Below are 12562 nucleotides of genomic sequence, written 5' to 3' on the forward strand. Positions count from 1 at the left end.
GGGGGGGGGGGGAGGGGGGGGGTTCGGCCACACTGGTAAAGTTGCCTTTGCAGAATATCCTAGGTGTCAGATTGAGAATCTGAGGGTAATTGGTACCTAGGTTTTTTTTTTTTTTTTTTAAAGTGTCGTATTTTAACCCCTTCTGTACTATCGGCGAAGGCTTTTAACGGTGCAGATAACTCTGCTATATATGTATGGAGAACTATTACTGCGATGACGCAAGTTCGTCCAGTGGTAAAACCATATGTCGTCCGTGGATTGATTTACTTTTTTTTGGCTAATGAGACACTAACAAGTCAGCCCCCAGTGTAAGAGTTCAGCTCTGCTACATGTGCGCATAAAATGCACCAGCTCGACCCAGGTTTGAAAATATAATACGTCATAACTTTTTTGTTTGTTTGTTTGTTTTATTTCTCCATCCCGGTCAGGTTTTGTATATCCTTTAAAGTTTTAAAGTGACCTTTTCCAATGAGGATGTCCGGTCTTGTTGCTGTAAAAGACGACCCCGATACAATGAAGGGATCTGAGGTCGACCTGAGCCGCTCCGGTTCCATAGAAAACCTTCTCCAGACCACAGGACACGAGAAAGGCCCGTCCGAAAAGGATGATAGTTGCTGTGAAAGCGCGCAGGATCCTACGGTGAGGCCACTGAATTCTCATTGATCGTCCTGGACGCCGTTACTTTTACTTTTTTTTTTTTTTGCATAAACTGTTACATTTTCAGCAGAAAAATACATTCTGAATGTGTCAACTGCAAAATTAGCAAAGCGCTTCTTATGTGATGATTGGATAAAACTTTCCTAAAAGTTTTTAAGTTGTAAATATCGGCAGAAATTACTTTTCCTTCTGCAATTGCTGCTAATTATGAAAAATTGTTATTAAAACTAAAAAAAAAAAAAGGACAAAAAAAAAAAAAAAAAAATACAAGACTACAATGTCTAAAATGGTAGTACTGGCATGGGAGGGGACGTGTTTTATTACACAGTTCTACCTGAATTTTTGTCAGTTTTTGTATAGGCTATAATTTTTATCACATTTTTTTTGTTTTTAATGTATAAATATCTTTTTTCCCCAGGTATGTATCCACTCACTGTTCTTAGAATAAAACCAGTTCATATTCAAATTTTAGTTTTCAATTGATTTAGAATGTATATTAACCCTGTAATGGATGAATTGGCATCTCAATAAGCGTCGCTGGAATTCTGTTTCCATGATTAATGTAGCATGTGAAAAAAAAAAAAAAAAAAAAAGTTTTTACTAATCTTCAATAGTTTTCATTTAAAGGTCTCATTGAGATTTGGTCCTCGATTTACTTAGATATTGCAATGCTTAAATGTCTTCCTTGAGGTGTCATGTTAAAAAGTGAACTTTTACGTGAACTGCATAAAAATATAAATATTTATAGAGAGAGAGAACTTTATCTCTTCTATCACCATAAATATTTCATGGGGATAGATATAATCATCTTTGTCTATCTCTCTATATATAACTTATTTTTTTTTAATTTTTTTTTTTTACATTCTTTATAGATGTACTTTGTTGTCAACTAATCTCCTAAATTATATGGACCTGGCGTACAAGCACTGGCTACTGCCTTGGTACTGTAGGTTAGATCTCGTTGCACGCCCCGCTGACCCTATAAAACCTCCTATAACACCTGATTGGTAACTTCTGGGATTAGATCCATTGCATGGCATAAGGCTGTGCATCGCTCCGGTACCTGGACGATCTGGGCTGCAGGGGGCAGGCTCGCTTGTTAATGCCTGTTCTTGATAAAACATGTACAATGTTGCACTCGCTGTCCTGTGGATGCAGACCAGGCGTAACCAATCAATCCTGATCGCAGAAACAAATCCCGCTATTTTTGCCTTTGTTTTTTTTTTTTTTTAAGATAATCCGCTTTTTTTAAGACAAGATTGTAAAAGTAAATATATCCTTAAATAAACTATCAGTTGGAACTCCATTCATGTAATTCTAGACAATCCCTTTAAATACTTTTTTATTCAGTGGTTGGACTTTCAATCGATTGTGGATACAGAGAGAAGGAAGAATTTCAGCGCTTTCTTTTTCTTTCCCCCCCCCCCCCTCTGTTTGGCTAGAGATGTTCCCCAGCTATATGGCATGAATAGTGACAGTGACACACGCAAAGCTTCACTCCGTCGTTGGAATTTTCCGCGTAATTACGAAGGCGTTCAGCTGCAGTGCAGAGCTGCGTCTGATTGACACAGAACCGTTTCCGCCTCATTACTCCATGAGAACCCGTATCCCCAAAGTAGATTTCCCAGTTTCCACCGACGAGTGTATTAGAGGTGTTATCTACTGTTATCTACTATTTTATTAAAAGATTGTTAACATCAAGTTCTTGCTGGTTCTAGTAGTCTCTCTTAAAGGAGCTACTATTACAAATTCTGGCTTATGGGTTGTATTTAGCAAAGTCAATTGATTTCAATAGAAACTGCGTAATACTTCACTTCTCCTGCGGGGGCGCTGCAGGGAAATGTTATATTTGCTGCCAGATTCTTCCATAGATTGCAACTAAGCAACAGGATACGCTTCCTCTTCAATCAAGCCATTGATAGATGCCATGTCTACTGCTTGGGATCGCTTTTAGGCTTCTTGAGCCTTTAAAGGGAATCTGCCACCTCAAATTGGCGGGCTATGTAAATGCCCTGTGTCTGGTCAGATGGGCGGTGTTTCGTCTTTTTTCCTCCACCCCATCCTTCCCTGCTGTCCGCAATATTTTCGGGATTTTGGGTAGGTGTCCTCCATAGTTTGCGCGTGAGCAATGCAATCTTGCCTCGCGCACGCGCAGAATGCTTTGCCCAACGCCGAAAAGCATTACTGTGCATGCGCCGGCGCACTATGTCCCAGAAGTATTTTGCTGTGTTCTGGGACATAGTGCGCATGCGCAGTATGCTTTGCCCAACTGCGCCGAAAGCCGAAAAGCATTACTGCGCATGCGCCCATGCACTATGTCCCGGAAGTATTTCGCTGTGTTCTGGGACATAGTGCGCCGGCGCATGCGCAGTAATGCTTTTTGGCTTTGCCCGCAGTTGGGCAAAGCATACGCGCGAGGCAAGATTGCATTGCGCACACGCGAACTATGGAGGACACCTACTCAAAATCCCGAAAATATTGCGGACAGTGGGGAAGGATGGGGTGGAGGATAAAAAAGATGAAACACCACCCATCTGACCGGACACAAGGCATTTACATAGCCCGCCAATTTGAGGTGACCGATTACTTTTAAGTATCTCTAATTTATTAACCCCAAATTAAGGCGGTTGTATCTGAAGGGGGTAAACTAGAGGATTTCTAGCTCCAAAAATTCCTAAAGAAATGTAACTAAACTATTCAGTTATTTTTCTTTCTATTTTTTTTTTCAATGTCTGTGTCTGAGTTCTAACTCTGTAATCTGTCAGTGACAGCAGGACACGACGTCCTTTACAGCTCCTTACAGAGGTTGGCACCTATTTATTTTCTAGGCTTTCTGAAAGGGCTAATCTTTCTCGCTAGACGCCGATATTCTCCTTGCCATTTTATCACGACAATGCAAGGTACATTTACATTTAGTAACCTGGCAAAAGAAGTGACAACCTTTTTGTGAGAGCTGTCATGGCTGCATTTCCTGTCGTAATTTTTTTGTAATATATAAAAGAAAGAGGGAAAAAAAAGAAGAAACGTATGGTTGAGCAGAATTTTCACAATTTACAGAAAAGGGAACAACTCAAAGGGTGTTTTGTTTGTTTTTAGTGTTTTTTTTTTTTTCACTTTGAGTGGAAATCCATTTTTAGGTGGCCATGTACCATTGAAAGAAATACTAATTATTAACAAAATCTAGAGGACCAAAACAATTCTTTCTCGCTTATGAGGTATTGTTCCATAGGTTTCCTTCAATCCTTTTGTTTACTTTCTTGACGTTAAATCTGCTGTCATAAAATCTGTTTGTGTCCGACGGGACCCAAAACAATAAAAAAAATGGTGTTTCATTAAAATAAGTTGTCCCTATAGTTACATTTATTGATCTCCGGTCTAAACGAGGTCCTTAAATCTGTAGAAAGTTGTCAAAAAGTTGTGGCCACGGGAGTGTGACTTATATGATGGAGAACAGAGGACAATACATTTAACTCACTAAATTTCAAATCGGTGTAGAGACTGACCTAAAATGTTGCTTCCCTTAAAAACTCGCCCCACCTCCTTTTGGGTTGGTGTTGGGTGGACAGTGCTCTTCTGCACTTTATGCGCCTACAGCAGGCTAGTCGACTAGGAAATAAGTGTTCGAAATTTATTGCAAAAATCTACAAGTAGTTTTAAGGATCCAATTTGTACTACAAACCCAACCTGTAGTGTGCACCCTCCACCGTGAGCCTCGTTTCTCCAATATGGATCTTCTAAGTCAACGGTTAGTGATACGGTTTGGTGTAGATCCTGGTGTCAAGTTTCCATAAAACTTTTTTTTTTTCAAATTACTTTATATATTTTATCCAAAAGGAATGAATCCTGGGAGGTTTTTTTAAAGATAAAGTTAAATATGGCCACATGTAAATCTATCCTCATACAGTGATACAACTGGTGCCAAGTGTCTACAACCTCTAGCCATTATGGAACCACATATAGTAGAACCCCCATGCCAAAAATTTGTGTTCATGGTCCATATGTTACTCGTGAACATTAGTTATCTTTCATTTTTCATTCCCAGCTATTTTATCGGAACCAATGTTTTTCCAATATCTGTGGGAGATGTCAACCCCCCACTCAACACCTGAAGTCCAGGGTGGGGTGGGTTTTATAGATTTTGATCCCAGTGTTTCCTTTTGACGGCCTAGCTATTTGGTACCATCTTCTGTCCTCCCCAACTCCATCCATGTTTATGTTCATCCCAAGGATCTTACGTGACCCTTACAATCTGTGCCGAACTGGGGTGCCGATGGTCCACCAGTAACCAACTCCAGGGCCCCACTTATCACCTAAATGCAAATGTGACAATATCCTCAATCACAAATTTATATAACAATGAACTGGGGCGATGAATAAATGAATAAGATGCCGCCTTTATCTGTACATAGTGATTCATGTGTATTGTGCCAAGTACTGCCCCTGTAAGAGGGTGGTGGCCCTGTTTTGCACAGGGGCCCACCGGAGGATTCTCCTGTTGGCCAGTCCGAGCCTTCTAAGGCTACGTTCACATTTGCGGTGTTGGGCGCAGCGTCGGCGACGCATGCGTCATGCGCCCCTATCTTTAACATGGGGGGCGCATGGACATGCGCCGGTATGCGTTGTATTGCATTTTGCGACGCATGCGTCATATTGACGCACAGAGAGGGCGCAGAAAACGCTACTTGCAGCGTTTTTCCTGCGCCGAAATTCCTGCTCTGTACGATCCTATGACAACGCATGCGTCGCAAAACGCTGCGTTGTGTATGTGCGTTGTTGGTTGCGTTGCGTCGCCGACGCTGCTCCCAACACCGCAAATTTGAACATAGCCTGTGGTCCTGCTTTGAAATCTCACCTTGGATTCATGTAATGCTTACACCTCCAGAGGGTTACAGACTTTTAGTCTCTTCTCGGCCTTAAAGGGATACATTCAATCAAAAGAGGATTTAAAGCCAAATCCCGGAATCCCATTATTGTCTTCTGTCTTATCTGTTCTCCATGTGAGATTGTACATTTGTAGAACACGAGATCTGGAGCGTATCTTTGGGTCACTTGATTTTTTTAAATATAATTAGTTCACTTTCTACTGACCGAGTGGTGTTTATTTTTATTTCATCCGCTATTTTTTTTTTTTTTTTTAACTTTTTTTATCTCATTTTATTTGATCAAATTGGCTAAAACAAAATTTCTTTTAAAGATTATATTTTTGTTGCAAATTGGTGTAAAAAAAAAAAACCAAACAAACAAAACCAAATTGTACTTATTGAGTCTGAAAACATCATCATTTTTTTTCTAATTCTCATTTTTCAGCATGATATAGGAAGGACATTGAGTATTTTTCTTCGGCTTCGGAATTGACACATCAAGCTTCTGGAATTAGTTTAGGTTGGAGAAGCGAGCATTGTGGTGATCCGGGAGATTTATCACATTAACCTCCCATCTTGATGCCTCGCACTTCTAAAGAGACGAACTGAAGAAATGCAATAATCTGTTCTAAAAACAAAAAAATAAAAAAGTATATTGGATGAGCCAACGTAATTTATTTTGTTTTGTACTTACATGTAGCATGATCAGTGTAATGTAGGGAAATGAAATATAAGCTAATTATATATCTGCAGGTCAGACCTCATGGGATCCGAGTCAATATCCGAGATCAGCGTTCCTCCTGATGCAATTTTTTTATTAAAATGTCATTTAAAACCTGTAGGGTTTTATTTTCATATTAACTTGATCAATCAAATGGAAAGTAAGGCGTAAATAGACATTTTTTTTTTGTTGTTTATTACATTATTATTATTTTTTAAATTTTTTATTTTCTTTTAATTGAAAAAGAAAATTGCAATCGTAATTTCTGTTTAGCAAAAATCAGTGTATGGCAAATTATATAGAAACGTTAAAAGATGTTATTAGCCTCTTGTCTTATTAATGGGCCAGTGGAAAATACTATTAAATGGAGCAGACTCTCTTCTTTTACACCTTATTAAAAAGGGGTGGGGGTGAGAACATTAGCTCATGTATGGTGGGTGTACTTGGCCAAAGCCTGAAGACGGAAGGTCACATGGTAATACGAGGTCCTGTATGATAATCCAAGTGAATAACATTGAGACCGGATACATAAAATGTGTATATATACATAATTAGTGTGTATATGGATATATTTTATTTTTATATTTTATAATTGATTTTACAGTTTGTTGCCTTTCGCCTTGAAAAAAATATATAAAAAAACATCAATTTAGCCAGTCGTCATAATTAAGATTAATGGATCTTGGCTCTTGTCCTAAATCCTCCCAGTGGTGTTTTCCTTGTTGGGTAGAGGAAGAATTTTTCCTGTCCATTTATATTTATTCTTAATTATTATAAAAAATTAATAATCCTAATGTAAAATAATATGTATATATACATTATTTACATATATATTTTTTCAACATTTGGCCCCATTAAATTCTTCAATCTACCGGACTTATAGTTTCTTCCAAGCGATGCCTACTTCACTCACTTTACTTATTAGCTGTTGCAGTTCTGTCTCTTTGGTAATTGGATTTTTTTTTTTTTTTTTCTTGTACCTTAATATTTTTTAGCGCTCAGTTCAGCCATTGGGGCAAGCAGGAAAAAGGTCTAAGGTATAGTAACGAGCTTGTTTGTGGCATGCTAAATCGACGTTTTGGCATAAATCAACATTTTTAATTTTTTGGGGGCCGCTTTTGTATTTTGTGTATTTATTTTGTTTTATTTTTTTATAGCAATTTTTTTTTTAACAGCTCATTGGCAAATTTATTTAACGCTATATAATAATTTTATTTTATTTCCTTTTTTTTTCTTGAAGCATAGCTATTTCTTTTCATATGTAGTCATTTTGCCAATCACTTTTCTTTAGTCAAGTTCAAAGTTAAAACTGGTGCGGAGTCTGGCTGTGTGTGAAGAATCGCCTCCTCCTTCCACAGCTGATACCCCCTTGGATTTCCCGGTAATGTATAAATTTTCTTTTATTCTATTCTGATTTATGTTTTTTTTTTTCCTTTTGTTGAGAGTGTTATTATTTTTTAATAATCTATAGATTTATACTTTTTTCTTGTTCTTTTGAATTCTGCAAACCCAAGTTGCATACGGTATATTCCCATCCCACTGTAATAACGTTTTCCGCAGCCTACCGCAGGGCTCAGGCTTGTAAATCTATTACGTGTTGTCAAGCTATTGGGATTCCTAATGTATTTTGCAATATTGCAGCATGACTTAAAGTTAATATAAGGGTGACCTTGCAGGTTGACCTACTGAAATGACTGTGGTGGTTATGAGCAATACATGGAGGCAGTGGGAGAGAGGGGGAGACGGAATATGACATGAAATGAGAAGCGTTTAAGTAGTCGTACAGCCGATGTAATGGCTCGTTGCCTCCGGACTATTCGGAGATGTCACATATTTATTTTTCAATGACTGATTATATTGTAATGTTTTACAGAACTGTTAAAATGGTAAACAAAAAAAAAATAAAGAAATGCTCTAAATGATGTAACCCCATTTTAATATAAATTACGTCATCCCTTTCGGGTCACTTGATGGCTTTTTCCGGTGTTGGGTGGGTTCTTACTCGTCTTTTTTGGACTCTGGAGCTGCTTTTCCACACAAGATTTCTGACCACAATCAGAGCAATTTTACCAATTGCGAATTAAAGGGGTTGTCTCCTAGACAAGGAGCTGTTTGTTGTTGTACAGCTTGTAAGCGCTGCTCAGAAGTTGGCTTGCTCCGTCTGGCTTCAGTCTCCTTGTGCTTCTCCGATGTTGCAGAAGTTGAGCATTGTTGGAGATTGCGAAGGTTCGGGTCAACAGCTCAGCCATGCCGCTGGGTAGCTCCTGAAGAATAAATATGAGTTCATTGTTTTTTACATACGTGAAGATTTTGCGAGAATAAAACCAGTTCTCATCTTACTTTCAGGATATCCTTACTGATGAATAACACCTTTCTTTTTCCTATGAAGTTATATTTTCAGATATCTTTTGGTGCTGTTGGCACACCATTATTGTGAGCACCAAGCACATTTTTACACATGTCAGATCGGTTTTCAATCAGATCGGTTGGCAAGTACAAATGCCAAATTAGCCTGGCCATACAAAGTAGATGGCGGTCGACCGATCAATTGGCTGACCGCCATCTCACCTAACACTCCAATACGCAGGCAGTAGCGCTCGTTCAGCGGACAGCCATGTGAGCCAACGTTTCTATACGCAGTAGCACTTGTTTGGCCAAAAGCCATCTCGGCTCGTTCTTCCAAGTGCCCTTGTATTCCCTATGAGAATGCCACGGCTGCTTATCTCAACGAGGACAATAAGATCAGGAGTCCTAAATTGGACATTTTACGATAAACTTCTCTCTGGACCATCGGTTGACCGGTGATACACATTAGACCATTGACCGAACCCATTGATATTAGTGAATTCAGCCAACATTAGTTTAATGTGTATGGGGGCCTTAGTGTGATATTGGTCTGATTGGCTGGATATTGTCCAGATATCTTCAGGTGTTAAAGGAAATCTGAAGGCCTCATACATATTAAATTAATGGCAGCTGAATTTCAGTAAGATGAGCCCTAATGTGAATGGAGGGCCTCCCAATTCTTCTCTAAAAAATGGTGTTGGGCAAAAGAAGGATCAAGCATATCGAATAACTGTGCCCGATTCTTTTGTTTTCCCAAAAGTTGAGCCCCCACAAGAGGTGTTTGGCAGCGAATTACTCTGCTATCCCTATGTTTTTGGGGCCAGACAAGTGTTCAGCGTACTGCTGTCTAAGGTGTAAGGGCAACTTTAGTAATTCAAAAACCTGAGAAGTTTAGCTGAAAAATACTGTGGTCGTCATAAGGGCCTACCATATTGCTAAAACCAATTGCGGTTGAATAGAAGTTTTGAGATCTTGATTGAAGAAGATATCCCTAATAATTATTATTTTTTAAAAAGACACAAGATTTTTAGACTGGAACTTAATTGTCCAGATTTCGTGGTCTAGCTCAGTTCTGAATAACTTTTTTGTTGGGAGTATTAGTGAAGTCCGTTTGTAATGACTTTGGCACCATATAGGTGAACTTTTTTTTTTTTTTTTAAACTATTTTACAGTAAGATTTTTTTTTAATGCGTTGGAACATGTTTTGGTTGTATTACTTTGCGGCTTTTTGCGTTCATGAAAATTTCCATCATTTTACTGTGTAAAGATTTAAACTTCTGCACCCACCACTATCCCCTTGTGTAATGCCCAGGCTTTTAGGTAAGATCGGCTTTTAATATGTCATCGAGGTTTACGGGATGGTTATTGGATGTCTACTTTGGATGAAGAGCGAGGCTGAACTGCAATTCCGTTTTCTGAGTGTTACCTTGACTCTTTTATTGTCGAACCCCATGGCGTGATCTTCTTGACTAAAGTTGGTTTGATGCAGACAAGATTTGTATTGCTTACAGAATATTAGAGCTTCGCTGATCCATTAAAAATGTAAACTTTCCTAGTGGGATGATTATATGGTTCAATAATTCATGTAGGTCACCTAGTGGCTATACACTTGGCATATTAGTTGGTGGCTCCCAATCTTCTTGCCTGGGTTTTCTTTAAAATTGAAGGATGAGGATAGCTCAACTTTCTCCATCCTTCCAACCAGTCCTCTGTATTCCAGTGATACGAGATAAATCTGCAAATTTACTAGCCTTTTATCTCATCCCCTATATTCTTACTTAAGTTGAGTTCACATTGCTTTTGGCTGCAGTTTCATGACTCCATTGGGGGCTTCTGTCTGAGTCCCTAAAAAGTAAGATTCAGATTTGCCCCTGACAAAACCATTGCCTTTATTGAGTAAAGGGAGTCCAAAACTATGAAAGTTTGGACTTTGCTTGGCCTCCTTTTTAGCGGTGTTAGTATTTTTTTTTGTAGCAGGGTATGCTACGCTGTCATTTTGCTTCATTAAAGTCTATGGTTTTATTGGAGTCACAAAACTGGGAAAATGGGATTTAGACTGAAGCCTCGGAGTGACTCATAGTGAGCAGTCAAACTTGTCGGGAACTTAAGTCTTGACTTTAGATACCCCAAGTGACCACCAGACTCCTGCCATAGGATGGGGAAACAATACAGAGGGCAAACATTGAGAAATTGCCTCTCAGCTGGGTTAGCCGAGAAACTGGCTCTCAATTTTCCATATCTCATATGTTTTGACCTCCTTATGGCAGGAGCCTGATGGTCACTTGGGGCATCTAAATTTCCAAGACTGCCTTCAGACTTCAAATAAATCATTTTTCATATTACCAAAAGTCCCTGTGCAGCCACCACTCCCACCAAATTATGACTTTTAGGGTGCCCTATTTGCAGCAGACCTTGTATGACCCATTGATTCCTATGGTACAATGACATGTAATGCGGCTCTTCATGCTGAAGAAGTAGCCATGTAGACACAGGCTTGGGGCCCCATCTTTCAAACTATGGGAAATATAATAATGACATAGGAATAGCATTCCCATACCAGATTACATTTGAGATTTTGTTGCACTATTTTTTGCATTTTAATTGAATGCGTTAGTAGATTTTTATAAATCTCACTGTGTAACCAGATGGTAGGGCCCCCCCCGCCCCTCACCATCCAAATGTAATTTACTGTTAATGTTTTGGATTAATAACCTGGAACATTTTGTACCCCGTATTTTAATGTTTAGCTAGATCTAGAATTCTTGTTCTCTTTAAGGAGCCCATTCCAGACTTTCAGGAGCCAATATCAATCCAGCTTGCACTGTCCCCCGGAAAAGAGGATAACCCTTCCAAAGATGAAGCTGAGAAAGAAAAAGGGAATGAAAAGTCTGCTCGCAAAATGCTTTCTCGAGGTTTGTGGTTGAGGGCAAGTTTTTCTGAATTGCGTTCTAATCTAGGAGGAGATTTACTTCTACCTCTTGTCATGTCGTAATTTCATCCTGTAAAAGCCATGGTGAGCTAATGAAAGACTTGATAAGTGACCGACTGGATGCCGTTGATTCTGAGCTGTCTCTAGATTGTCAAGTTTGATCGTCTTCTCTGCTCTCTGCCAAGGTCTTTTGGCAGACCCCTATCTCTCTTCACTCCCCTACATTGGCTCTCTATTTACGTATTTTCAGTGGGTGGAGAGGAGAAAGCCACCACTGGACTCTCTTCTCTTCGAAAGTGTCAACTACATGATTCAGTGTCTGAGAGTTGGAAAGTCTAAACAAGCATTGGATGGTTGGCCGGAATCGGCAAATTTGGATGAGTTTCATCTAATTGTGTGTAAATTGTCCTAAATGACCATTGTGCTGAAAAGAATTTTCTGGCCATACAGTTTCCCTTTGTTGAGACTGCCAATTTCCCTGAAATCAGATGACCATCTAATGTGTATGGGGGCCTCTTGACTCTCTGCCTGTCAGATGATGTCTGGGGAAAGAATAATGGAAATTTAAACAACGGTCCTTTTTTCCTTTTCTACGGCTATAAGCTGCGTTTGGCGGCATTCTTCTTACCTCTTCCTTTTGAGAACACATGTATGCTTGACCAAACTGAGCATGCATGCAAAGTGGTGGTGGGGGGTTGTTGAACTTCATTTGTGGGGCTGACGTGTATACGGGCACCACTAGTCACCATGAAGTCTATACAATGGTGCAGTCAGAAAGGGAAGTCTCACGATGATGAAAAGCTCATGTCAATTGTACGTTATCTTTGGTTATAATGTTGACACAAGTATTGACCACATTTCCACCAACACCACGGGTTCTCTAGGCCTCCATACACATTAGTCTAATGTTGGCTGAATCTGCTAATGTTGAAGGGTTCAGCAAACGGTCTAATGTGCAAAGGGGCGTTGGCCAACTGATTGTCAGGAACAATGTCGATTCGGCATCTCCAATTTCGGACTTCCAACCATAATATTCTTCCAGAGATA

The 12562-nt window shown here is 39.4% G+C and overlaps 1 protein-coding gene across 18 annotated transcripts in view; it reads left to right on the plus strand.

Annotated features, from left to right (window-relative positions):
- R3HDM1 (R3H domain containing 1) overlaps positions 1 to 12562 on the plus strand; it is a 117765-nt gene that overhangs the window by 54789 nt on the left and 50414 nt on the right. For all 18 annotated transcript variants that reach the window (XR_011314617.1, XR_011314614.1, XR_011314615.1 and 15 more), the window contains 4 exons: positions 429 to 639; positions 7236 to 7277; positions 7532 to 7621; positions 11363 to 11498. Coding sequence is in view for 13 of the 18 variants with exons in the window: in XM_069732851.1 (XP_069588952.1) it covers positions 469 to 639; positions 7236 to 7277; positions 7532 to 7621; positions 11363 to 11498 (439 nt within the window). In the remaining 5 variants the exon portion in view is untranslated. The remainder of the gene's footprint in view (positions 1 to 428; positions 640 to 7235; positions 7278 to 7531; positions 7622 to 11362; positions 11499 to 12562) is intronic.

This window comes from Ranitomeya imitator, chromosome 7 (assembly GCF_032444005.1).
Source record: "Ranitomeya imitator isolate aRanImi1 chromosome 7, aRanImi1.pri, whole genome shotgun sequence".
Lineage (NCBI taxonomy): Eukaryota > Metazoa > Chordata > Amphibia > Anura > Dendrobatidae > Ranitomeya > Ranitomeya imitator.